Source organism: Oncorhynchus mykiss, chromosome 28, assembly GCF_057628025.1.
Source record: "Oncorhynchus mykiss isolate SJ-2025 chromosome 28, ASM5762802v1, whole genome shotgun sequence".
NCBI lineage: Eukaryota > Metazoa > Chordata > Actinopteri > Salmoniformes > Salmonidae > Oncorhynchus > Oncorhynchus mykiss.
In genome coordinates, this window is record NC_143049.1 from 9,409,552 (window position 1) to 9,437,034 (window position 27,483).

Here is a 27,483-nt window from a genome sequence, read left to right on the forward strand (position 1 = left end):
CCTTCCATGTATAGTCCGTATATGTATACTCCCTCTCTGGCTGGCTGGTTGAACTCTTCCTTAAATTTCTTAGTCACGTCCACAGTCAGGTTCATCTTATCTAACGGCCACTCATTCTTACGAGCCAGAGACTGCATCACCGCTGGAGGTGAGAGAGGGAAATTGAGGAAATCATTCCACTGAACAGAGAATACCAAACGAGGCAACTGACATTCACATCATAAGTCGGTAATATAATTAGAAGTGGTTGGGTATGTTGTTTCTAGGGGGATGTGTGTGTGTGTGTATGTTGCCTGTTAAGAAGGACTGTGGGTTAAAGAGTCCAGACAGCCAGATGACGGTGGGAAGAGCCAGGTCCTGTGTCCAGCTGTCCAGCTCTCTGCAGCGCAGCAACACGTCATTATACCTGGTAAACACACATGCACACACACACACATAGCAACACATCCTCTTACGTACACGTTGGGGGCAGTGGGAGAGTACACCCAATGACTCACCACTGGGCAAGGCTGTAAGTGGAGGGGTAGGCCAGTTTGGTCCAGGTGTCTGGGACGTTATCAAAAAACAGAGCTGCCTGGATCTGCTCCATCTCTGAGGAGATTGCCAGCTCACCCTGAACGGAGAAGAACACAGCGCTGTCATGAGCCAAAACTACTCATTCGCCCTTATGTCTTCCATCAGTCCTAGTCTAATTTACCAGCTGATCATGGGCTCCCGAGTGGCGCAGTGGTCTAAGGTACTGCATCTCAGTGCAAGAGGCATCACTACAGTAACCTGGTTAGAATCCAGGCTGTATCACCGTGATTGGGAGTCCTTATTGCGGCGCACAATTGCCCAGCGTCGTCCGGGTTTGGCCGGCGTAGGCCATCATTGTGAATAAGAATTTGTTCTTATCTGACTTGCCTAGTTAAATGAAGGTTAAATATAAATACATTTAAAAAAAAACTAGCCTCTAACCCACCTTCAGCCCTAGGTCCAGCTCCTTCAGTGAGCGTCGTATCTCGTAGATGAGCGTGTTCATACGCTCACACTCCTGGAAGCAGACCAGGATGTATGGTGATCTCTCAGCTGTCTTAGACGTGATGTCTGACATGTTGTACTCTTCTGGAAGCTTCTCCAACACCTCGTCTAGGATGGTCTTCACCTGCAGAGAGGATGAGAGATGAGTGTGTGTGGGGTCCAGTCTATGTGTGTGTTTTTAAATGTGTGTGTCTGGTATGAATATGTGTGTGTGTGTGTGTGCGTGCATGTGTGTTTAAATGTGTGTGTGCGTGTGTGTTTAAATGTGTGTGTGTCTCTCATATACAGTGCATTGCGAAAGTATTCGGCCCCCTTGAACTTTGCAACCTTTTGCCACATTTCAGGCTTCAAACATAAAGATATAAAACTGTATTTTTTTGTGAAGAATCAACAACAAGTGGGACACAATCATGAAGTGGAACGACATTTATTGGATATTTCAAACTTTTTTAACAAATCAAAAACTGAAAAATTGGGCGTGCAAAATTATTCAGCCCCTTTACTTTCAGTGCAGCAAACTCTCTCCAGAAGTTCAGTGAGGATCTCTGAATGATCCAATGTTGACCTAAATGACTAATGATGATAAATACAATCCACCTGTGTGTAATCAAGTCTCCGTATAAATGCACCTGCACTGTGATAGTCTCAGAGGTCCGTTAAAAGCGCAGAGTGCATCATGAAGAACAAGGAACACACCAGGCAGGTCCGAGATACTGTTGTGAAGAAGTTTAAAGCCGGATTTGGATACAAAAAGATTTCCCAAGCTTTAAACATCCCAAGGAGCACTGTGCAAGCGATAATATTGAAATGGAAGGAGTATCAGACCACTGCAAATCTACCAAGACCTGGCCGTCCCTCTAAACTTTCAGCTCATACATGAATCCAATCGAGGATCTGTGGAAATAACTGAAAACTGCTGTTCACAAATGCTCTCCATCCAACCTCACTGAGCTCGAGCTGTTTTGCAAGGAGGAATGGGAAAAATTTTGAGTCTCTCGATGTGCAAAACTGATAGAGACATACCCCAAGCGACTTACAGCTGTAATCGCAGCAAAAGGTGGCGCTACAAAGTATTAACTTAAGGGGGCTGAATAATTTTGCACGCCCAATTTTTCAGTTTTTGATTTGTTAAAAAAGTTTGAAATATCCAATAAATGTCGTTCCACTTCATGATTGTGTCCCACTTGTTGTTGATTCTTCACAAAAAAATACAGTTTTATATCTTTATGTTTGAAGCCTGAAATGTGGCAAAAGGTCGCAAAGTTCAAGGGGGCCGAATACTTTCGCAATGCACTGTACCTTCTCCTCTACGGTCTGTGAAGCCCCCTCTCCCATCACAGAGTCAGGTGACTGCAGCTCCAGCAGTGTGTGGAAGAGGTTATCAGAGGTCACCGTCAGAAACTCTATCTCTGCGTTGGGGTGTAGCCCATAATGCACCGGGCTCTCATGGGGCAGCATCTCATCTATGTAACCATGGTAACCCTGGTAGTCCAAGTTGGAGGGAACCACAAAGCCCGGAGCCAGAGCCAACTTCCTGTCAGACTGGTGGAAAGGTTGTGGGTTTCTTTGTAACATTATCATCACAATCACAAACCACACACACACACACACACACACACACACACACACACACACACACACACACACACACACACACACACACACACACACACACACACACACACACACACACACACACACACACACACACACACACACACACACACACACACACACACACACACACACCTGGTTGGGCTGCATGTATTCCTCCAGGTAGGTTCTACAGAGTCTTCTGTCCCAGTCGTCTGTGATGTGACCTCCGTACATGATCTCTCCAAACAGATAGCGCAAGTCCTCCCACGGCACCTGAACACACACACACACACACGCCAAATACATGAACAATGACTCAACATCAACATCATCAATCATCATCACTATCACCATCCTGATCACTATAACATGGTAAACGGTGACCTGTGAGTTGGCCTCCAGGTAGTTGTAGAGCACATTGACAGAGATGGTGAGGTCTCCAGTGTTAAAGGGGTATTTCCTGTTCCAACCCTGAGGACCGAACTTGCGCCTCTCAGCCACACAGGCATGAAAATAACACAGAGAGAACAGGATGGTCTTAAACTCCTGCTCTCTACTGCACTGATCCAATATATCCTACAGAGAGAGAGTGATAGAGAGAGAGAGAGAAAGAGAGAGAGATATTTGAGTTTGTGAGATATTGATAATATATTGGGACAGCAATTAGGGATGGGGAGGTACTTGAATTTTCAAACCGAGCTTAGTCTAGTATAGGATCAACTGTTGTATGATTTTTTTATTTCTTAAAAAAACAACACTTTGAAATGTAGCTGTACAAGCTATTATCTGTACAAGCTATTATCTGAGCTACTGCTGGTTCTTATGTTGCGATTTACATGAAAATGCAATTTAGCCTACTTTTATAGCGCATTTTAAGCTAGCCCTCCAGTCAGTCCTGACATAGAAGTAGGTCTGTATGCTCCCCACTTCAAATAGCGATTATAGGCGCGCAAATATTCGTCCCCAGGCTAAATGCGCATTATTGGAGTAGATTGCTAAAGTGAATTTACTAACGCACAATTTAGGGGGAAGAATAGTCTGCTGAAGAAAGAGATAAGCGCTGACCCTGACAGAGCTGCCAATATAATTTGACAGACCATTGACATCCATGCAAAACACTCGCCAGATACATGTTATTCAGCCACTGAGGACAGAAATGTAACGCCGTGACGTAACAGACACTCAGAGGTTATTTCGTTTTCAATTTATTGAGCTAGGCTGTATCAAATATGAGGCAAATTCTATCACGGGGAACATTAGGCTTTATTTATTTGTTTATTTTTGCCCACATCAAACTTATGTTTCACAAAATCGCCTCTATGACATACTTCTTTATTACGACGTGGAAACTCGATTTCAGAACCTTGGACAATTCTGATGTTCACAACCATAACAGCCTTGAACTCAAAGCACTGGAGAACCCGTCTTTACCTTTCAATTAACAAAGTAAATGTAGAAATATCTTTATAACTTTTTCACATATCAACTTGAAATCAGTGAGTAATATTTTTGTTTTGGAATGTTATATTGCTCATGTTTATGAACACAGAGCACTAATGTATATGCTTAATACTGTGATTTAGAATCTGTCCCAAATGGAACCCTGTTTCCTATATAAAGCACTGCGTTTGACCAGACCCCTTTGGGCCATGGTCAAAAGCAGTGCACTTTATAGGGAATAGGTTGCCATTTCAGAGACAGCCAGAGCTGAGCTAGCTAGGCCAACTGAACTGATGCCATGCATTTCATTTTGCTAATATTGAAGCATTTTGTTTTCCACAGGCACTATTGACCATGGGAACCGTAATGTCTATCTCGCTCCGCAAGAAGGCAGTCCTCTTCAAAGATGGGCCGGACACTGTGGGCCACTTGATGGAAGTCCAGACCGGTAAGAGCACAAAAGACAAGACTCTGAAGCGCTACTCACCATGGAGGTGGATTGTGAAGAAGAAGAGCTCCAAGAAGGTGCAGGCCCACGAGAACACCAACCAAAACAACATTGCCCATCTGAGTAATGAGAACCTGGAGAAGTCTCAGTCCTTCTCTAACCTGTCCACCCTCACCCTGGAGAAGTCTCAGTCCTGTGATAAGCTGTCCACCCAGGACCAAGGCACTCCAGCCATCTCCAACAGCTCCAACAACTCCGTCTCGACTGCCCCCTTATCCAACTCAAACACGGCCCCCGACACGCCCCAGATGGTGACCGTCCAGGACCTCGACACTCCCAGGAGGCTGGTGATGGTCCAAGCTACAACCGGCGAGCTGCTGCGCTGTCTGGGTGAGTTCCTGTGCCGGCGCTGCTACCGGCTCCAGGACATGTCTTCCATGGACCCGGTGCTGTGGCTGCGGGTAGTGGACCGTTATCTGCTGGACAACTGCTATCAGAACCAGAGCTGTATCAATCCGGCCGCTGTGGTCTTCCTCTACATGCTGTGCCGCGAGGCGGTTTCCTCCGAGGTGGCTACCTTGCACGAGCTACATGCCGTGCTGCTCACCTGCCTCTATACGACCTGCTCCTACATGGGCAACGAGATCGCCTACCCCCTGAAACCCTTCCTGGTGGACACCTGCAGGCAGACCTTCTGGATCCGCTGCATGACCATCACCAAGCTGATGAGTGTCAAGATGCTCCAGATGAACACAGACCCTAACTTCTTCTGCCAGGTGTTTGCTGACCTGAAGAATGAGAGCCAGAAGGAGGAGAAGAAGAGCCGCCTGCTCAGCGGTGTGTACAGCACTCAATGAGGGACCTAGGGTATAGGGGCCAGGGGAGGGCGGGTGCCAACTACAGTCTGACAATTCAAAATGGGAGGGAGGAGGATTGGTTGGCGGGGGGGAAGAGGGTGAGCTTTGATGGGAGAAGATGATTTATAGATTTTAAGGGTTAATGTGAAGGTAAATTTGACTTGAAAGAGAACACAAATCGGTAGCTATGAATGTGTGGAGAACTGAGGCTTTAGCTTACGATCTACTATACCAGCTGACTGTCTGATGTGTGCACTTCCTACTACGGGAGGGAAGGAGGCACCTTTGAGTGACTGGACTAGTGCTCACATCACACTGAGGCTGCAGCCCACCAGCCTATTGTTCTGACTGTGGGAGATGTGCACTTCCTACTACGGGAGGGAAGGAGGCACCCTTGAGTGACTGGACTAGTGCTCAGATCATGGTTGAACAGACAAGCTGCAACCCTGGTGCTTTAGACAGTGAAGTGAACACCAATGTTCCCCCTCAGCAAGAACGGGACAGTTCTGGGGGACAGGGGTTCGTTTGAGGACCATTTGGTTTCTTATGAATTTGAACAAATAGTATGACTGTTTTGAAATAAAATGCTTTAAATAATTTCTTAAAAACATCACGTTGTGTCCTTATTATTTTACAAATATATATTTTACTTGTCATTTTGAGATCTTGGTGGAGATAATACTTTACGAGTGGTGGAAAAAGAACCCAATTGTCATACTTGAGTAAAAGTAAAGATACTTAATAGAAAATGACTCAAGTAAAAGTCACCCAGTAAAATATGACTTGAGTAAAAGTCTAAAGGTATCTGGTTTTAAATGTACTTAAGTATCAAAAGGGAAAGCAAAGTCTATATATCAAATTCCTTATATTATGCAGATGTTCTTGTTTTTATTTATTTATGGAAAGCCAGGGGCACAGTCTAACAATATTTTACAAACCAGATCAGGGGCAGTGATGAGTTCTCTTAATAAGTGTATGAATTTGACCGTTTTTCTGTCCTGCCTGAGCATTGGAAATGTAAGGAGCACATATTTTCTTTCTGAATGTTGTCAAGTAGAAGTAAAAGTTAAAAATATATACATTCTCAAGTAAAGTACCAGTAACCATGGAAACAAGATATTCTCAGTGTGTGTGTCGTGGACATGTAGATTTACAGTGATATTTACATTACAACATCAGTTGTCTTAGTGTTACCCAGAGAACAGGATGGTCTTAAACGCCTGCTCTCTACTGCACTGACCCAATATCTCCTACAGACAGACACACACAGGGAGAGAGATTTGAGTTTGTGAGATATTGATAATATATTGGGACAGTAATTAGGGATGGGGAGGTACTTGAATATTCAAACCGAGCTTAGTCTAGTATAGGATCAACTGTTGTATGATTTTTAAAATTCTTTAAAAAAACGTTTGAATTAAGTTGTATAATTTTTTATTTCAGCTACTGCTGGTTGTTATGTTGCGTTTTACATGAAAATGCAATTTAGCCTACTTTTATAGCGCATTTTAAGCTAGCCCTCCAGTCAGTTCTGACATAGAAGTAGGTCTGTATGCTCCCCACTTCAAATAGCGATTATAGGCGCTCACATATTCGTCCCCAGGCTAAATGCGCATAATTGGAGTAGATTGCTAAAGTGAATTTACTAACGCACAATTTAGGGGGAAGAATAGTCTGCTGATGAAAGAGATAAGCGGGAGCCTGACAGAGCTGCCAATATAATTTGACAGACCATTGACATCCATGCAAAACACTCGCCAGATACATGTTATTCAGCCACTGAGGACAGAAATGTAACGCCGTGACGTACCAGACACTCAGAGGTTATTTTTTTTTCAATTTATTGAGCTAGGCTGTATCAAATACGAGGCAAATTCTATCACGGGGAACAATATACTTTATTTATTTGTTTATTTGTTTATTTTTGCCCACATCAAATTTATAATCTTTCACAAAATCGCCTCTATGACATACTTCTTTATTACGACGTGGAAACTCGATTTCAGAACCTTGGACAATTCTGATGTTCACAACCATAACAGCCTTGAACTCAAAGCACTGGAGAACCCGTCTTTACCTTTCAATTAACAAAGTAAATGTAGAAATATCTTTATAACTTTTTCACATATCAACTTGAAATCAGTGAGTAATATTTTTGTTTTGCTTTGGAATGTTATATTGCTCATGTTTATGAACACAGAGCACTAATGTATATGCTTAATACTGTGATTTAGAATCTGTCCCAAATGGAACCCTGTTTCCTATATAAAGCACTGCGTTTGACCAGACCCCTTTGGGCCATGGTCAAAAGCAGTGCACTTTAAAGGGAATAGGTTGCCATTTCAGAGACAGCCAGAGCTGAGCTAGCTAGGCCAACTGAACTGATGCCATGCATTTAATTTAGCTAATATTGAAGCATTTTGTTTTCCACAGGCACTATTGACCATGGGAACCGCAATGTCTATTTCACTCCGCAAGAAGGCAGTCCTCTTCAAGGATGGGCCGGACACTATGGGCCACTTGATGGAAGTCCAGACTGGTAAGAGCGCAAAAGACAAGACTCTGAAGCGCTACTCACCATGGAGGCGGATTGTGAAGAAGAAGAGCTCCAAGAAGGTTCAGGCCCACGAGAACACCAACCAAAACAACATTGCCCATCTGAGTAATGAGAACCTGGAGAAGTCTCAGTCCTTCTCCAACCTGTCCACCCTCACCCTGGAGAAGTCTCAGTCCTGTGATAAGCTGTCCACCCAGGACCAAGGCACTCCAGCCATCTCCAAAAGCTCCAACAACTCCGTCTCGTCAGTCGAGACGGCCCCCTTATCCAACTCAAACACGGCCCCCGACACGCCCCAGATGGTGACCGTCCAGGACCTCGACACTCCCAGGAGGCTGGTGATGGTCCAAGCTACAACCGGCGAGCTGCTGCGCTGTCTGGGTGAGTTCCTGTGCCGGCGCTGCTACCGGCTCCAGGACATGTCTTCCATGGACCCGGTGCTGTGGCTGCGGGTGGTGGACCGTTATCTGCTGGACAACTGCTATCAGAGCCAGAGCTGTATCAATCCGGCCGCTGTGGTCTTCCTCTACATGCTGTGCCGCGAGGCGGTTTCCTCCGAGGTGGCCACCTTGCACGAGCTGCATGCCGTGCTGCTCACCTGCCTCTATACGACCTGCTCCTACATGGGCAACGAGATCGCCTACCCCCTGAAACCCTTCCTGGTGGACACCTGCAGGCAGACCTTCTGGATCCGCTGCATGACCATCACCAAGCTGATGAGTGTCAAGATGCTCCAGATGAACACAGACCCTAACTTCTTCTGCCAGGTGTTTGCTGACCTGAAGAACGAGAGCCAGAAGGAGGAGAAGAAGAGCCGCCTGCTCAGCGGTGTGTACAGCACTCAATGAGGGACCTAGGGTATAGGGGCCAGGGGAGGGCGGGTGCCAACTACAGTCTGACAATTCAAAATGGGAGGGAGGGGGATTGGTTGGCGGGGGGGAAGAGGGTGAGCTTTGATGGGAAAAGATGATTCATAGATTTTAAGGGTTAATGTGAGGGTAAATTTGACTTGAAAGAGAACACAAATCGGTAGCTATGAATGTGTGGAGAACTGAGGCTTTAGCTTACGATCTACTATACCAGCTGACTGTCTGATGTGTGCACTTCCTACTACGGGAGGGAAGGAGGCACCTTTGAGTGACTGGACTAGTGCTCACATCACACTGAGGCTGCAGCCCACCAGCCCATCTGACTGTGGGAGATGTGTACTTCCTACCACTGGAGGGAAGGAGGCACCCTTGAGTGACTGGACTAGTGCTCACATCACACTGAGGCTGCAGCCCACCAGCCCATCTGACTGTGGGAGATGTGTACTTCCTACCACTGGAGGGAAGGAGGCACCCTTGAGTGACTGGACTAGTGCTCACATCACACTGAGGCTGCAGCCCACCAGCCTATTGTTCTGACTGTGGGAGATGTGCACTTCCTACTACGGGAGGGAAGTAGGCACCCTTGAGTGACTGGACTAGTGCTCACATCACACTGAGGCTGCAGCCCACCAGCCCATCTGACTGTGGGAGATGTGTACTTCCTACCACTGGAGGGAAGGAGGCACCCTTGAGTGACTGGACTAGTGCTCACATCACACTGAGGCTGCAGCCCACCAGCCCATCTGACTGTGGGAGATGTGTACTTCCTACCACTGGAGGGAAGGAGGCACCCTTGAGTGACTGGACTAGTGCTCAGATCATGGTTGAACAGACAAGCTGCAACCCTGGTGCTTTAGACAGTGAAGTGAACACCAATGTTCCCCCTCAGCAAGAACGGGACAGTTCTGGGGGACAGGGGTTCGTTTGAGGACCATTGGTTCTGATAAATTTGAACAAATAGTATGACTGTTTTGAAATAAAATGCTTTAAATAATTTCTTAAAAACATCACATGTTGTGTCATTATTATTTTACAAATATATATTTTACTTGTCATTTTGAGATCTTGGTGGGGATAATACTTTACGAGTGGTGGAAAAAGAACCCAATTGTCATACTTGAGTAAAAGTAAAGATACTTAATAGAAAATGACTCAAGTAAAAGTCACCCAGTAAAATATGACTTGAGTAAAAGTCTAAAGGTATCTGGTTTTAAATGTACTTAAGTATCAAAAGGGAAAGCAAAGTCTATATATCAAATTCCTTATATTATGCAGATGTTCTTGTTTTTATTTATTTATGGAAAGCCAGGGGCACAGTCTAACAATATTTTACAAACCAGATCAGAGGCAGTAGGGATGAGTTATTTTAATAAATGTATGAATTTGACCGTTTTGCTGTCCTGCCTGAGCAATCGATGTCGCGATGGTATAAAGGGTCGGAAGACAGGCGCAGGAATGCGTAACAGGGGTTTTAGTTTACCCAAATTACAGCGTGCGTTGTAAACGCTTCGGGGACGAAGACCAAACAAACACGTTCCAAAACACACGCTAGAAATCCAAAACAAAAGAGTCAATGATTAACACACGGGACTTGACCTGTAATCATTTCTTCAAACCACAATGGCACGAAATCCAAAAACACACAGCACAGGTACTCACACGCACCAACGGACATTGTAACAAAAATCGACAGCACACTGTTAAACCAAGGACACACTTATTCAAATATGAATCACTTGGAATAGGGGTCAGGTGTGCGTAGTGAATGTTCCGGAGGGATCCGTGACATTCGAAATGTCACGAGCACATATTTTCTTTCGGATCGTAGTCAAGTAAAAGTTTAAAAAAAATATATAAATATTCAAGTAAAGTACGGATAATCCAAAGTAGTACTTTAAAGTATTTTTACTTAGTTACTTAAAACACCGCTGTAGTTTTTCTAATGATTAGTAAATGGATTATAAATGTATATATCTAATAAATGATCCAGTAATCAATTTGAAAGTTTAGTAAATAACTATATATAGCTTGCTAACATTTACAAATGTACAAACAACAATTAGTAAATTGTGAACAAACTGTTTATAAATGATCTATTACTGGATGCTGTTATGAAGCGAGAATCAAACATTTGATTTCAATTGCCCATCCCTAACACCAATGGACAGACAGACATGCACACACACATTCCTTTACCTGGTCAAAGTTGTCCAGAGCAGCGTGGAGGTTGGCATGCATGCCAGTGGGAGGCTCGTTAGTGATCTTGATGGCATTCTCCAGGATGCCCTGAGTCAGGAGAGGAGAACAAACACACTTTTCAATTAGGAAAACACACAGTGTTATTATAAATGCATGCGTGTGTGTGTGTGTGTGTGTGTGTGTGTGTGTGTGTGTTTACCTGAGGGATGATGTGCTCCTGTGGTGTAGGGGCAGGCTCAGCACTCATAAACACTCTGTAGTCCTGGTGACTGCCCTCACAGCAGCGTTCCAGAAGCTTCTCCAACGACCCCAGCCAGCGAGCCACCAGGTGGATATTCTGACAGAGATAAATTAATGAATGGATTGATTGATGGATGAACAGATGTTTGCATGAACAAACTAATACATTGATTAATGAAACAGTGAATGGATGGATGCAATGATGAATGAAGGATTGAACTATATCTTATGCACAGTATATAGCAAGATTGCCATACCTGTAGGATGACCCAGTGTCCCTCCTTAGCAGCCATCTCCATGGCAACCTCAGCCACAGCCTCCTGGCCCTGACCCAAAGACACATTGTGGAGCTTCCCCAGGTCTATGGTGAATCCTAACTTCCTGCCTGTTACCATGGGAACAATAGTTTCTCAGTGTGTGTATATCATGTTCATTCAGATTTACAGTGATATTTACATTACAAAATCAGTTGTCTTAGTGTTACCCAGTGACTCCACGTCTTTGAGAGGGTCTACTCCGGGAGACAGGATGAAGAAGACAGGCGAGGCGGGGCCACTCTCTCTGAAGGACTTAGCAAACTCGGTCTTCCTCCTCTCTGTATACTTCACCCCCAACTTCTCCTCCACAAAGTTCCTACACACAGAAAGAGAGAGGGAGATAGAGTGAGAGGGGGGGTATGGGGAGGGAGAATGATCGTCATTATAATTACATTATAATTTGAGGAGAGGGAAAGAAGAGGAGAGGAAGAGGGAGAGGAGAGGGAGAGGAGAGGTAGAGAAGAGGAGAGGGAGAGGAGAGGGAGAGAAGAGGAGAGGTAGAGAAGAGGAGAGGAGAGGGAGAGGAGAGGGAGAGGAGAGGTAAAGGGGTAGAGGAGAGGGAGAGGAGAGGGAGAGGAGAGGTAGAGAAGAGGAGAGGGATAGGAGAGGAGAGGAGAGGAGTTGAAGAGGGAGAGGAGAGAAGAGGGAGAGGAGAGGGATAGGAGAGAGAGGAAGAGGGAGAGGAGAGGGATAGGATGTAGAGAAGAGGAGAGGGATAGGAGAGGGAGAGGAGAGGAGAGGGAGAGGAGAGGGAGAGGAAAGGAGAGGAGAGGGAGAGGAGAGGAGAGGGAGAGGAGAGGGAGAGGAGAGGTAGAGGAGAGGTAGAGAAGAGGAGAGGGAGAGGAGAGGTAGAGAAGAGGAGAGGGAGAGGAGAGGTAGAGGAGAGGAGAGGTAGAGGAGAGGGAGAGAAGAGGAGAGGGAGAGGAGAGGTAGAGGAGAGGTAGAGGAGAGGTAGAGGAGAGGTAGAGGAGAGGAGAGGGAGAGGAGAGGGAGAGAAGAGGAAGAGGAGAGGGAGAGGAGAGGTAGAGAAGAGGAGAGGAGAGGAGAGGAGAGGAGAGGGAGAGGAGAGGAGAGGAGAGGGAGAGAAGAGGGAGAGAAGAGGAGAGGGAGAGGAGAGGAGAGGGAGAGGAGAGGAGAGGGAGAGGAGAGGGAGAGAAGAGGAGAGGGAGAGAAGAGGAGAGGAGAGGGAGAGGAGAGGAGAGGGAGAGGAGAGGAGAGGGAGAGAAGAGGAGAGGGAGAGGAGAGGGAGAGGGAGAGGTAGAGAAGAGGAGAGGGAGAGCAGAGGTAGAGGAGAGGTAGAGGAGAGGGAGAGGAGAGGGAGAGAAGAGGAGAGGTAGAGAAGAGGAGAGGGAGAGGAGAGGGAGAGAAGAGGAGAGGTAGAGAAGAGGAGAGGGAGAGGAGAGGGAGAGAAGAGGAGAGGAGAGGGAGAGGAGAGGGAGTGAAGAGGGAGAGGGAGAGGAGAGGGAGAGGAGAGGGATAGGATGTAGAGAAGAGGAGAGGGATAGGAGAGGGAGAGGAGAGGTAGAGAAGAGGAGAGGGAGAGGAGAGGGAGAGGAGAGGTAGAGGAGAGGGAGAGGAGAGGTAGAGGAGAGGGAGAGAAGAGGAGAGGGAGAGGAGAGGTAGAGGAGAGGTAGAGGAGAGGTAGAGAAGAGGAGAGGGAGAGGAGAGGTAGAGGAGAGGTAGAGAAGAGGAGAGGGAGAGGAGAGGGAGAGGAGAGGTAGAGAAGAGGAGAGGGAGAGGAGAGGAGAGGTAGAGGAGAGGGAGAGGAGAGGTAGAGGAGAGGGAGAGAAGAGGAGAGGGAGAGGATAGGTAGAGGAGAGGTAGAGGAGAGGAGAGGGAGAGGAGAGGGAGAGAGAAGAGGAAGAGGAGAGGGAGAGGAGAGGTAGAGAAGAGGAGAGGGAGAGGAGAGGGAGAGGAGAGTGAGAGAAGAGGAGAGGGAGAGAAGAGGAGAGGGAGAGGGAGAGGAGAGGGAGAGGAGAGGAGAGGAGAGGGAGAGGAGAGAGAGGAGAGAGAGGGAGAGGAGAGGAGAGGGAGAGAAGAGGAGAGGGAGAGGAGAGGGAGAGGTAGAGAAGAGGAGAGGGAGAGCAGAGGTAGAGGAGAGGTATAGGAGAGGGAGAGGAGAGGGAGAGAAGAGGAAGAGGTAGAGAAGATGAGAGGGAGAGGAGAGGGAGAGAAGAGGAGAGGAGAGGGAGAGGAGAGGGAGTGAAGAGGGAGAGGGAGAGGAGAGGGAGAGGAGAGGGATAGGATGTAGAGAAGAGGAGAGGGATAGGAGAGGGAGAGGAAAGGTAGAGAAGAGGAGAGGTAGAGGAGAGGTAGAGGAGAGGTAGAGAAGAGGAGAGGAGAGAGGAGAGGAGAGGAGAGAGAGAAGAGGAGAGGGAGAGGAGAGGAGAGGTAGAGGAGAGGGAGAGGAGAGGTAGAGGAGAGGGAGAGAAGAGGAGAGGGAGAGGAGAGGTAGAGGAGAGGTAGAGGAGCGGAGAGGGAGAGGAGAGGGAGAGAAGAGGAAGAGGAGAGGGAGAGGAGAGGTAGAGAAGAGGAGAGGGAGAGGAGAGGGAGAGGAGAGGGAGAGGAGAGGGAGAGGAGAGGGAGAGGGAGAGGAGAGGGAGAGAAGAGGAGAGGGAGAGAAAAGGAGAGGGAGAGGAGAGGAGAGGGAGAGAAGAGGAGAGGGAGAGAAGAGGAGAGGGAGATGAGAGGAGAGGGAGAGAAGAGGAGAGGGAGAGAAGAGGAGAGGGAGAGGAGAGGAGAGGGAGAGAAGAGGAGAGGGAGAGGAGAGGGAGAGAAGAGGAGAGGGAGAGGAGAGGGAGAGGAGAGGGAGAGAAGAGGAGAGGGAGAGGAGAAGGAGAGAAGAGGAGAGGGAGAGGAGAGGGAGAGGAGAGGTAGAGGAGAGGAAGAGGAGAGGAGAGGAGAGGGAGAGGAGAGGGAGAGGAGAGGAGAGGAGAGGGAGAGGAGAGGTAGAGAAGAGGAGAGGGAGAAGAGAGGGAGAGAAGAGGAGAGGAGAGGGAGAGGAGAGGGAGAGAAGAGGAGAGGGAGAGGAGAGGGAGAGGAGAGGTAGAGAAGAGGAGAGGGAGAGGAGAGGGAGAGAAGAGGAGAGGTAGAGAAGAGGAGAGGGAGAGGAGAGGGAGAGAAGAGGAGAGGAGAGGGAGAGGAGAGGGAGAGAAGAGGAGAGGGAGAGGGAGAGGAGAGGGAGAGGAGAGGTAGAGAAGAGGAGAGGGAGAGGAGAGGGAGAGGAGAGGTAGAGAAGAGGAGAGGGAGAGGAGAGGTAGAGAAGAGGAGAGGAGAGAAAGCGGCAGTAAGGAGTAAAAAGGACAGGAGGCCAGCTAAGGTACATTGTATGTCCCTCAACTATCCACTGTGTGTTGGGAGGTGGTGGGTATTGTTGGCGTGCGGTCACCTGACAGCGTAAGTCATCCTATCAGGTCTCAGGGCTCTCATCATAATGAGTTTCTGCAGGGAACTTTTTGCTTTCCACTCCTGAGGAAACTTCTCTTTCTCCGGACACTCGGACTCTACCACCTTTTTCCAGCGTTTAGGGGAGCCCTCGATGTCCCGGTCCAAACCACGAAACTCATCAGTGAAACTCATTGTCTAGAGGAGAAGAGGGGAAATACATGTTTGTAAGTGTGTGTGTGTGTTTGTGTTTGATACTGTGTGTGTGTGTGTACCTTGATGGCGCTCCAGGCCTGGTTGGAGAGGAAGTCTACAGGACAGATGTAGCTGTGGTCGATGTTGAAGCGGAGCAGGAAGTCTAGTTCTCGTACGTCTATCTCCTTACTCATCAGTAACAACTGGGGAACAGGGAACACACTATTAGAACTAACACACAGACACACACAGAGAGACCCCCCCCCCCCCCCCCCCCACAGACACACCTGGAAGGCGAGTTGAGCGGTGAAGGTGAGTTTGTCTCTCTCAAACAGGCCTCTGCTGATGTAGTTGAAGGTGGAGTAGGTGATGCCGTCTATTAGAGTGTTGACTCTGCTCCTCACGTCCTCACACACCTCTGCCTGCTCCACCGCCTTGTGGAACACCACATTAAACGCCTACAGGGAGGGAGACAGTGAAAGACAAAGACAAGCCTAGATAAGCTAGAACGCTGTAATCTGGTCGTTAACTGGTCTGTACTGGTCCATTTGGACAGGTCTTGATTTACCTGTAGAAATAAAGGTTAAATGAAATAAAAAAGTGCTGTTGGTAACCTTGAGGCTGAACTGGTACATGGGGTTGATCTTGTTGAGGTCGTTCATGATGAAGTAGAGCAGAGAGGATCTGACTGCTACGGGGCGGTAGTGTTCTCTGGCCTCGTTGATCTTCACCTCGTTCACCTTCGCCTCCAGAACCTACGTCCCAAAACAGCATATTGGCAATCAGGACCAAGCGATTTGGCTATGTAGTCTGTCTAAGTTATCTTCCTTTATCCTTAAACCTCTGTCTCACCTTCATCTCGATCTCCGCGGCCGTGTGTTTGGTGGTCTCTAGTTTCTCCACCAGGACGTTGTCTCCTAGGAAGTTGCTCTCAGCAGCAGAGAGACGGCCCAGCAGCTCGTCCTCCAACAGCTTCAGCTCTATCTTGAACAGGTTCTGCTGCTTGGTCAGGTCACTCTGCAACCGCGACACAACCGTTATGCAACCACAACACAACCGTTATGCAACCACAACACAACCGTTGTGCAACCACAACACAACCGTTATGCAACCACAACACAACCGTTATACAACCACACACAACCGTTATACAACTGTTATACAACCACAACACAACCGTTACACAGCTGTTATGCAACCGTTATACAACCGTTATACAACCACAATACAACCGCAACACAACAAACAAACTTCACTAAAATAAATAATTTCGCAACATGTGGGTGGCCCCGGGAATCAAACCCACGACCCTGGTGTTACAAACACCCTACTCTCTGTCTGAGCTATACAAGACCACGACTATGCAGGAACCGAACACAACCAAACTTCAAGTGTCATTTTGTGACCATGTGAGGTCAAGAAGGAAGAGGCTGAGAGAGCCAGGAAGGACAGGGGACATAGCCATCTATCCCACCTTGAGGTGCTCGAGGTCGGGCCTCTCCAGATTGACCACCTGAGCCAGCAGCTGGTCCTCCAGGCCGTCTCTTGTAACAGTGAAGTTGATGAGGGTGGTCTGGGCCTGGATCTCAGGCTTATAGTGGGGGTTAGCCAGCTTAGTGTGGAGGATCAGCCTAAACGCTGGGTGGAAGAAACACTCTTTATCCCCCACCTTTATACAACTGGGAGAGAGAGGGAGAGAGGAGGAGTGTGCATTATACCTGCATTTTTTGATGATGATGTGGTGTGTGTGTGTGTGTGTGTGTGTGTGTGTGTGTGTGTGTGTGTGTGTGTGTTACCTGCCCTTCTTGATCGTGTGTCGTCCCAGTAGAGGGTCTATGACAGGGTCGATGGACTCCTCCAGATTCTCTATGAGGACAGTGTCTCCAGTCACAACAGCCTGCTCTATCACATCCACATACCTGGGGAAATGGGCTTTAGGTAGAACACATCAAACATACCAGAAGAGAGAGCAAGCTTAACAGATACACCTGTTAGGGAGATCCATTCAGGAGAGGGGAGAGTAGGATGGAGGGATGACACAGAGGAGAGGAGAGCAATCTCACCCTTTCTCTCCCAGGCTGACCACCTTGAGGCTGTTGCCATAACGAATCTTGATCCACTTGATGCCCTGCAGTTGGGGGTCAATAAGCAGTGGCCAGCGTTCACCTGGGCGCACACAAAGGAGGAACATGTTACAATTGCAATACGTTTACAGATGTAGGATCTTAATTTGAGCCAGTTTGCTACAGCATAATCCTGCGACAACAGGATATGTGAGTTAACATAATTCATGGACATTTTTGTAAGGGAGAATCAAGTCTGAAATTTCTAAGTGGAAATTACAATCTTCAGAAGCCCTGTTAAACCTCAAATTGCAGGAATGCTCTCCTGCCACAGTGTGGTCAAATTAAGATCTTACATCTGTAGCATGGACATAAAGGTGTAGAAAGTATAAAACATTCTCTACGCTCACAGTTGGTGAGGATGGTGGCGTTCTGAGTGGACATCTTGTCTCCCGGCAACCCCTCGTTGTTCCACTGAGCCACGGTAGCATCATCAGTCAGCATACACACTGGATCTAACCCCTCCGTCATGGGGATGGGGATCTGAGAGAGGGAGGAGACGAGAGGAGGAGAGGTGTTTTAGCATACACACTGGATCTAACCCCTCTGTCATGGGGATGGGTATCTGAGAGGGGGAGGGGAATAGGAGAGGGGGAGCATAAGAGAGAGAGAGAGTAAGAGATGAGAGGAGAGCAGGACCTTCTGGCCACGTAGGAAGGGCATCCAGAGGTTCTCCAGTAGTTCTCTGCGGTACTTCTTAGAGAAGGATCCGGCGTAGGAGATGAAGGCTGCAGTCAGCAGAATGTCTCCACACAGAGTCGCCTCCTGCTCATGGTACCCGGCTACAGAGTGGGCCCAACGCACATTCTCCGACTGAAACACACACATTATCCAGTGGATAAAACGTACTGTTAATGTTGGGAAACTTTCCCAAGTAGCATCACCTCGAGTCCTTTGACGAGGCGATTGGCCAGTTCGATGGTTTTGTTGGTGTGGTTGACCTCGTCCTGACAGCGAAGCTTCTCAGAGGTAGCCTTCTCAAATGCAGCAGTCAGGGTATCCAGACTACAGTCCAACTCCTACACACGCGCACACACGGACGCACACACACACAGTTAAGGGAAAATGTGTGTGTTTGGGGGGGGGGGGGGGGGGGGGGGGGAAGAGAGAGAGAGAGAGAGAGAGAGAGACCCACAGCTAGTTTCTTCCTAATGGCTTCTAGTTTGTCTGCGGCCTCAGCCAGGTCAGCATTAGCCTGAGAGAGACACAGCTTCTTCACCTCCACCTCACAGAACACCTGGGGAGGAAACAAGCACGCTCACAAATACACATTCCATAACATCAGTTTAAGTTGCCAACATCCACAAGGGTAATACAGAATCTTAAAAGACGTGTGGGTGTGGTAGCCAACCTCAGGCTATTAGGTGAGAGAGATACTTACATACATCTATGATTAGCAGTAGGAGAGAAAGGAAAAATAACAATGTGAGAAAAAGATGACAAGCATAAGAACAGTATTCTTCCATAGCGTTGATCAGGTGCTGCATATGAAATGAACCAGAGGTAAGACTGCATTTGGTCATTGTACATGCAGTCACAGCTGAAGAAGGAAGTTGACATACACTTAGGTTGGAGTCATTAAAACTTGTTTTTCAACCACTCCACAAATATCTTGTTAACAAACTATAGTTTTGGCAAGTCGGTAAGGACATCTACTTTGTGCAAGTCATTTTTACAACAATTGTTAACAGACAGACAATTCCAATGGGTCAGAAGTTTACATACACTAAGTTGACTGTGCCTTCCCGAAAATGATGTCCTGGCTTTAGAAACTTCTGATAGGCTAATTGACATCATTTTGGTCAATTGGAGGTGTACCTGAGGATGTATTTCAAGGCCTACCTTCAAACACAGTGCCTCTTTGCTTGACATCATGGGAAAATCAAAAGAAACCAGCCAAGACCTCAGAAAAAAAAATGTAGACCTCCACAAGTCTGGTTCATCCTTGGGAGCAATTTCCAAATGACTGAAGGTACCACTTTCATCTGTACAAACAACAGTACACAAGTATAAACACCATGGGACATCGCAGCCGTCATACCGCTAAGGAAGGAGACGTGTTTTGTCTCCTAGAGATGAACGTACTAAATGCAAATCAATACCAGCCAGAACAACATCAAAGGACCTTGTGAAGATGCTGGAGGAATACAGGTACAAAAGTATCTATATCCACAGTAAAACGAGTCCTGTATCGACATAACCTGAAAGGCCGCTCAGCAAGGAAGAAGCCACTGCTCCAAAACCGCCATAAAAAAGCCAGACTACGGTTTGCAACTGCACATGGGGACAAAGATTGTAGTTTTTTTTTTTAGAAATGTCCTCTTGTCTGATGAAACAAAAATAGAACTGTTTGGCCATAATGACCATCGTTATGTTTGGAGGAAAAAGGGGGAGGCTTGCCAGCCGAAGAACACCACCCCAACCGTGAAGCACTGGGGTGGCAGCATCATGTTGTGGGGGTGTTTTGCAGCAGGAGGGACTGGTGCACTTCACAAAATAGATGGCACCATGAGCAAAGAAAATGATGTGGATATATTGAATCAACATCTCAAGACATCAGTCAGGAAGTTAAAGCTTGGTTGCAAATGGGTCTTCCAAATGGACAATGACTCCAAGCATACTTCCAAAGTTGTGGCAAAATAATTTAAGGACAACAAAACCAAGCTATTGGACTGGCCATCACAAAGCCCTGACCTCAATCCTATAGAACATTTGTGGGCAGAATTGAAAAAGCATGTGCAAGCAAGGAGGCCTACAAACCTGACTCAGTTACACCAGCTCTGTCAGGAGTAACTTATTGTGGGAAGCTTGTGGAAGGCTACCCAAAATGTTTGACCCAAGTTAAACAATTTAAAGGCAATGCTACGAAATATTAATTGAGTGTATGTAAACTTCTGACCCACTGGGAATGTGATGAAAGAAATAAAAGCTGAAATAAATAATTCTCTACTATTATTCTACTATTATTCTCTCTACTATTATTTCACATTCTTAAAATAAAGTGGTGATCCTAACTGACCTAAGATAGGGAATTTTTACTAGGATTAAATGTCAGGAATTGTGAAAAACTGATTTTAAATTTATTTGGCTAAGGTGTATGTAAACTTCTGACTTCAAATGTTCGTGTTCAGTTTGTGTGTGTGCATCTATACAGAGTATGGCGTATTAGAGTATGTGTGGTGTATACAGTATGGTGTATTAGAGTGTGTCTGGTGTATACAGATTGGTGTATTAGTGTGTGTGGGGTGTATACAGTACAGTGTATTAGTGTGTGTGGTGTACACAGTGTGGTGTATTAGTGTGTGTGTGTGTGTGTGTGTGGTGTATACAGTATGGTATATTAGTGTGTGTGTGTGTGTGTGTGTGTGTGTGTGTGTGTGTGTGTGTGTGTGTGTGTGTGGTGTATAGAGCATGCAGCATTGTGTATTTTCATGTGTGTAGGGTGTATACAGTATTGTGTATTAGGGTGTGAAGGGTGTATACAGCATTGTGTATTTTGTGTGTGTAGGGTGTATACAGTATTGTGTATTAGTGTGTGGGGTGTATACAGCATTGTGTATTTGTGTGTGTGTGGTGTATACAGCATTGTGTATTAGTGTGTGGGGTGTATACAGTATTGTGTATTAGTGTGTGTAGTGTATACAGTATTGTGTATTAGTGTGTGTAGGGTCTAAACAGTATTGTGTATTAGTGTGTGTAGTGTATACAGCATTGTGTATTAGTGTGTGTGGGGTGTATACAGTATTGTGTATTAGTGTGTGGGGTGTATACAGCATTGTGTATTAGTGTGTGTGGAGTGTATACAGCATTGTGTATTAGTGTGTGTGGGGTGTATACAGTATTGTGTATTAGTGTGTGTAGGGTGTATACAGCATTGTGTATTTCGTGTGCGTAGGGTGTATACAGCATTGTGTATTAGTGTGTGTGTGGAGTGTATACAGTATTGTGTATTAGTGTGTGTGGATTGTATACAGCATTGTGTATTAGTGTGTGGGGTGTATACAGCATTGTGTATTTGTGTGTGTAGGGTGTATACAGCATTGTGTATTAGTATGTGGGGTGTATACAGTATTGTGTATTACTGTGTGGGGTGTATACAGTATTGTGTATTAGTATGTGGGGTGTATACAGTATTGTGTATTACTGTGTGGGGTGTATTCAGCATTGTGTATTACTGTGTGGGGTGTATACAGTAATGTGTATTACTGTGTGGGGTGTATACAGTATTGTGTATTACTGTGTGGGGTGTATTCAGCATTGCGCATTACTGTGTGGGGTATATACAGTATTGTGTATTACTGTGTGGGGTGTATACAGTATTGTGTATTACTGTGTGGGGTGTATACAGTATTGTGTATTCGTATGTGGGGTGTATACAGTATTGTGTATTAGTATGTGGGGTGTATTCAGTATTGTGTATTACTGTGTGGGGTGTACACAGTATTGTGTATTACTGTGTGGGGTGTATACAGTATTGTGTATTACTGTGTGGGGTGTATACAGCATTGTGTATTAGTGTGTGTGGAGTGTATACAGCATTGTGTATTACTGTGTGGGGTGTATTCAGTATTGTGTATTACTGTGTGAGGTGTATACAGTATTGTGTATTAGTATGTGGGGTGTATACAGTATTGTGTATTACTGTGTAGGGTGTATTCAGCATTGTGTATTACTGTGTGGGGTGTATACAGTATTGTGTATTACTGTGTGGGGTGTATACAGTATTGTGTATTACTGTGTGGGGTGTATACAGTATTGTGTATTACTGTGTGGGGTGTATACAGTATTGTGTATTACTGTGTGGGGTGTATACAGTATAGTGTATTACTGTGTGGGGTGTATACAGTATTGTGTATTACTGTGTGGGGTGTATACAGTATTGTGTATTACTGTGTGGGGTGTATTCAGCATTGTGTATTAGTGTGTGTGGAGTGTATTCAGCATTGTATATTACTGTGTGGGGTGTATTCAGCATTGTGTATTACTGTGTGGGGTGTATACAGTATTGTGTATTACTGTGTGGGGTGTATACAGTATTGTGTATTACTGTGTGGGGTGTATACAGTATTGTGTATTAGTGTGTGTGGAGTGTATTCAGCATTGTGTATTACTGTGTGGGGTGTATTCAGCATTGTGTATTACTGTGTGGGGTGTATACAGTATTGTGTATTACTGTGTGGGGTGTATACAGTATTGTGTATTACTGTGTGGGGTGTATACAGTATTGTGTATTAGTGTGTGTGGAGTATACAGTATTGTGTATTAGTGTGTGTGGAGTGTATTCAGCATTGTGTATTACTGTGTGGGGTGTATACAGTATTGTGTATTACTGTGTGGGGTGTATACAGCATTGTGTATTACTGTGTGGGGTGTATACAGTATTGTGTATTACTGTGTGGGGTGTATTCAGCATTGTGTATTACTGTGTGGGGTGTATTCAGCATTGTGTATTACTGTGTGGGGTGTATACAGTATTGTGTATTACTGTGTGGGGTGTATACAGTATTGTGTATTACTGTGTGGGGTGTATACAGCATTGTGTATTACTGTGTGGAGTGTATACAGTATTGTGTATTACTGTGTGGGGTGTATACAGCATTGTGTATTACTGTGTGGGGTGTATACAGTATTGTGTATTAGTGTGTGTGTAGTGTATTCAGCATTGTGTATTACTGTGTGGGGTGTATACAGTATTGTGTATTACTGTGTGGGGTGTATTCAGCATTGTGTATTACTGTGTGGGGTGTATACAGTATTGTGTATTACTGTGTGGGGTGTATACAGTATTGTGTATTAGTGTGTGGGGTGTATACAGTATTGTGTATTAGTGTGTGGGGTGTATACAGCATTGTGTATTACTGTGTGGGGTGTATACAGTATTGTGTATTACTGTGTGGGGTGTATACAGTATTGTGTATTAGTGTGTGGGGTGTATACAGCATTGTGTATTAGTATGTGGGGTGTATACAGTATTGTGTATTACTGTGTGGGGTGTATACAGTATTGTGTATTACTGTGTGGGGTGTATACAGTATTGTGTATTACTGTGTGGGGTGTATACAGTATTGTGTATTACTGTGTGGGGTGTATACAGTATTGTGTATTAGTGTGTGGGGTGTATACAGTATTGTGTATTACTGTGTGGGGTGTATTCAGCATTGTGTATTACTGTGTGGGGTGTATTCAGTATTGTGTATTACTGTGTGGGGTGTATACAGTAATGTGTATTACTGTGTGGGGTGTATACAGTATTGTGTATTACTGTGTGGGGTGTATTCAGCATTGTGCATTACTGTGTGGGGTATATACAGTATTGTGTATTACTGTGTGGGGTGTATACAGTATTGTGTATTACTGTGTGAGGTGTATACAGTATTGTGTATTCGTATGTGGGGTGTATACAGTATTGTGTATTAGTATGTGGGGTGTATTCAGTATTGTGTATTACTGTGTGGGGTGTATACAGTATTGTGTATTACTGTGTGGGGTGTATACAGTATTGTGTATTACTGTGTGGGGTGTATACAGCATTGTGTATTAGTGTGTGTGGAGTGTATACAGCATTGTGTATTACTGTGTGGGGTGTATTCAGTATTGTGTATTACTGTGTGGGGTGTATACAGTATTGTGTATTAGTATGTGGGGTGTATACAGTATTGTGTATTACTGTGTGGGGTGTATTCAGCATTGTGTATTACTGTGTGGGGTGTATACAGTATTGTGTATTACTGTGTGGGGTGTATACAGTATTGTGTATTACTGTGTGGGGTGTATACAGTATTGTGTATTACTGTGTGGGGTGTATACAGTATTGTGTATTACTGTGTTGGGTGTATACAGTATAGTGTATTACTGTGTGGGGTGTATACAGTATTGTGTATTACTGTGTGGGGTGTATACAGTATTGTGTATTAGTGTGTGTGGAGTGTATTCAGCATTGTATATTACTGTGTGAGGTGTATTCAGCATTGTGTATTACTGTGTGGGGTGTATACAGTATTGTGTATTACTGTGTGGGGTGTATACAGTATTGTGTATTACTGTGTGGGGTGTATACAGTATTGTGTATTAGTGTGTGTGGAGTGTATTCAGCATTGTGTATTACTGTGTGGGGTGTATTCAGCATTGTGTATTACTGTGTGGGGTGTATACAGTATTGTGTATTACTGTGTGGGGTGTATACAGTATTGTGTATTAGTGTGTGGGGTGTATACAGTATTGTGTATTAGTGTGTGTGGAGTATACAGTATTGTGTATTAGTGTGTGTGGAGTGTATTCAGCATTGTGTATTACTGTGTGGGGTGTATACAGTATTGTGTATTACTGTGTGGGGTGTATACAGCATTGTGTATTACTGTGTGGGGTGTATACAGTATTGTGTATTACTGTGTGGGGTGTATACAGTATTGTGTATTAGTGTGTGTGGAGTGTATTCAGCATTGTGTATTACTGTCAGGGGTGTATACAGTATTGTGTATTAGTGTGTTTGGAGTGTATTCAGCATCGTGTATTACTGCGTGGGGTGTATACAGTATTGTGTATTACTGTGTGGGGTGTATTCAGCATTGTGTATTACTGTGTGGGGTGTATACAGTATTGTGTGTTAGAATGTGGGGTGTATACAGTATTGTGTATTACTGTGTGGGGTGTATACAGTATTGTGTATTACTGTGTGGGGTGTATACAGCATTGTGTATTACTGTGTGGAGTGTATACAGTATTGTGTATTACTGTGTGGGGTGTATACAGCATTGTGTATTACTGTGTGGGGTGTATACAGTATTGTGTATTAGTGTGTGTGTAGTGTATTCAGCATTGTGTATTACTGTGTGGGGTGTATACAGTATTGTGTATTACTGTGTGGGGTGTATTCAGCATTGTGTATTACTGTGTGGGGTGTATACAGTATTGTGTATTACTGTGTGGGGTGTATACAGTATTGTGTATTAGTGTGTGGGGTGTATACAGTATTGTGTATTACTGTGTGGGGTGTATACAGTATTGTGTATTAGTGTGTGGGGTGTATACAGTATTGTGTATTACTGTGTGGGGTGTATACAGTATTGTGTATTACTGTGTGGGGTGTATACAGTATTGTGTATTACTGTGTGGGGTGTATACAGTATTGTGTATTACTGTGTGGGGTGTATACAGTATTGTGTATTAGTGTGTGTGGGGTGTATACAGTATTGTGTATTACTGTGTGGGGTGTATACAGTATTGTGTATTACTGTGTGGGGTGTATACAGTATTGTGTATTAGTGTGTGGGGTGTATACAGTATTGTGTATTACTGTGTGGGGTGTATTCAGCATTGTGTATTACTGTGTGGGGTGTATTCAGCATTGTGTATTACTGTGTGGGGTGTATACAGTATTGTGTATTACTGTGTGGGGTGTATACAGTATTGTGTATTACTGTGTGGGGTGTATTCAGCATTGTGTATTACTGTGTGGGGTGTATACAGTATTGTGTATTACTGTGTGGGGTGTATTCAGCATTGTGTATTACTGTGTGGGGTGTATACAGTATTGTGTATTAGTATGTGGGGTGTATACAGTATTGTGTATTACTGTGTGGGGTGTATACAGTATTGTGTATTAGTGTGTGGGGTGTATACAGTATTGTGTATTAGTGTGTGGGGTGTATACAGTATTGTGTATTAGTATGTGGGGTGTATACAGTATTGTGTATTACTGTGTGGGGTGTATACAGTATTGTGTATTACTGTGTGGGGTGTATACAGTATTGTGTATTACTTTGTGGGGTGTATACAGTATTGTGTATTAGTGTGTGGGGGGTGTATACAGTATTGTGTATTAGTGTGTGGGGTGTATACAGTATTGTGTATTACTGTGTGGGGTGTATTCAGCATTGTGTATTACTGTGTGGGGTGTATTCAGCATTGTGTATTACTGTGTGGGGTGTATACAGTATTGTGTATTACTATGTGAGGTGTATACAGTATTGTGTATTAGTGTGTGTGGAGTGTATACAGTATTGTGTATTAGTATGTGGGGTGTATACAGTATTGTGTATTACTGTGTGGGGTGTATACAGTATTGTGTATTACTGTGTGGGGTGTATACAGTATTGTGTATTACTGTGTGGGGTGTATACAGTATTGTGTATTAGAATGTGGGGTGTATACAGTATTGTGTATTACTGTGTGGGGTGTATACAGTATTGTGTATTACTGTGTGGGGTGTATACAGCATTGTGTATTACTGTGTGGAGTGTATACAGTATTGTGTATTACTGTGTGGGGTGTATACAGCATTGTGTATTACTGTGTGGGGTGTATACAGTATTGTGTATTAGTGTGTGTGTAGTGTATTCAGCATTGTGTATTACTGTGTGGGGTGTATACAGTATTGTGTATTACTGTGTGGGGTGTATTCAGCATTGTGTATTACTGTGTGGGGTGTATACAGTATTGTGTATTACTGTGTGGGGTGTATACAGTATTGTGTATTAGTGTGTGGGGTGTATACAGTATTGTGTATTACTGTGTGGGGTGTATACAGTATTGTGTATTAGTGTGTGGGGTGTATACAGCATTGTGTATTAGTATGTGGGGTGTATACAGTATTGTGTATTACTGTGTGGGGTGTATACAGTATTGTGTATTACTGTGTGGGGTGTATACAGTATTGTGTATTACTGTGTGGGGTGTATACAGTATCGTGTATTACTGTGTGGGGTGTATACAGTATTGTGTATTAGTGTGTGTGGGGTGTATACAGTATTGTGTATTACTGTGTGGGGTGTATACAGTATTGTGTATTACTGTGTGGGGTGTATACAGTATTGTGTATTAGTGTGTGGGGTGTATACAGTATTGTGTATTACTGTGTGGGGTGTATTCAGCATTGTGTATTACTGTGTGGGGTGTATTCAGCATTGTGTATTACTGTGTGGGGTGTATACAGTATTGTGTATTACTGTGTGGGGTGTATACAGTATTGTGTATTACTGTGTGGGGTGTATACAGTATTGTGTATTAGTGTGTGTGGGGTGTATACAGTATTGTGTATTACTGTGTGGGGTGTATACAGTATTGTGTATTACTGTGTGGGGTGTATACAGTATTGTGTATTAGTGTGTGGGGTGTATACAGTATTGTGTATTACTGTGTGGGGTGTATTCAGCATTGTGTATTACTGTGTGGGGTGTATTCAGCATTGTGTATTACTGTGTGGGGTGTATACAGTATTGTGTATTACTGTGTGGGGTGTA

At 45.0% G+C, this 27,483-nt stretch overlaps 3 protein-coding genes across 3 annotated transcripts in view; 2 read left to right on the plus strand and 1 right to left on the minus strand.

Annotated features, from left to right (window-relative positions):
- Positions 1-27,483, minus strand: part of dnah9l (dynein, axonemal, heavy polypeptide 9 like) — a 91,684-nt gene that overhangs the window by 707 nt on the left and 63,494 nt on the right. The window contains exons 64-86 of the mRNA XM_090224753.1: positions 18,381-18,482; positions 18,130-18,264; positions 17,885-18,058; positions 17,596-17,728; positions 17,186-17,288; positions 16,919-17,041; positions 16,597-16,801; positions 15,975-16,139; positions 15,737-15,877; positions 15,410-15,580; positions 15,203-15,325; positions 14,932-15,125; positions 11,711-11,859; positions 11,484-11,611; positions 11,186-11,323; positions 10,984-11,073; positions 3,001-3,192; positions 2,770-2,889; positions 2,320-2,562; positions 962-1,144; positions 498-613; positions 294-406; positions 2-142 (exon numbers count right to left, since the gene is read on the minus strand). Coding sequence (XP_090080879.1) covers positions 2-142; positions 294-406; positions 498-613; positions 962-1,144; positions 2,320-2,562; positions 2,770-2,889; positions 3,001-3,192; positions 10,984-11,073; positions 11,186-11,323; positions 11,484-11,611; positions 11,711-11,859; positions 14,932-15,125; positions 15,203-15,325; positions 15,410-15,580; positions 15,737-15,877; positions 15,975-16,139; positions 16,597-16,801; positions 16,919-17,041; positions 17,186-17,288; positions 17,596-17,728; positions 17,885-18,058; positions 18,130-18,264; positions 18,381-18,482 — 3,382 coding nt within the window. The remainder of the gene's footprint in view (position 1; positions 143-293; positions 407-497; positions 614-961; positions 1,145-2,319; positions 2,563-2,769; positions 2,890-3,000; positions 3,193-10,983; positions 11,074-11,185; positions 11,324-11,483; positions 11,612-11,710; positions 11,860-14,931; positions 15,126-15,202; positions 15,326-15,409; positions 15,581-15,736; positions 15,878-15,974; positions 16,140-16,596; positions 16,802-16,918; positions 17,042-17,185; positions 17,289-17,595; positions 17,729-17,884; positions 18,059-18,129; positions 18,265-18,380; positions 18,483-27,483) is intronic.
- On the plus strand, positions 4,401-5,969 carry LOC110508298 (cyclin-dependent kinase 5 activator 1-like). The gene has a single exon (XM_090225719.1). The coding sequence runs from the start codon at positions 4,411-4,413 to the stop codon at positions 5,359-5,361; it is 951 nt and encodes a 316-aa protein (XP_090081845.1). The 5' UTR covers positions 4,401-4,410; the 3' UTR covers positions 5,362-5,969.
- On the plus strand, positions 7,695-8,766 carry LOC110508452 (cyclin-dependent kinase 5 activator 1-like). The gene has a single exon (XM_021588976.3). It carries the CDS (start codon positions 7,807-7,809, stop codon positions 8,764-8,766), a length of 960 nt encoding a protein of 319 aa, XP_021444651.3. The 5' UTR covers positions 7,695-7,806.

Bases quoted from the DNA above. Each gene is read 5' to 3' on its own strand.
- LOC110508298 (XM_090225719.1), top strand. From the start codon at position 4,411: ATGGGAACCGTAATGTCTATCTCGCTCCGCAAGAAGGCAGTCCTCTTC.
- LOC110508452 (XM_021588976.3), top strand. From the start codon at position 7,807: ATGGGAACCGCAATGTCTATTTCACTCCGCAAGAAGGCAGTCCTCTTC.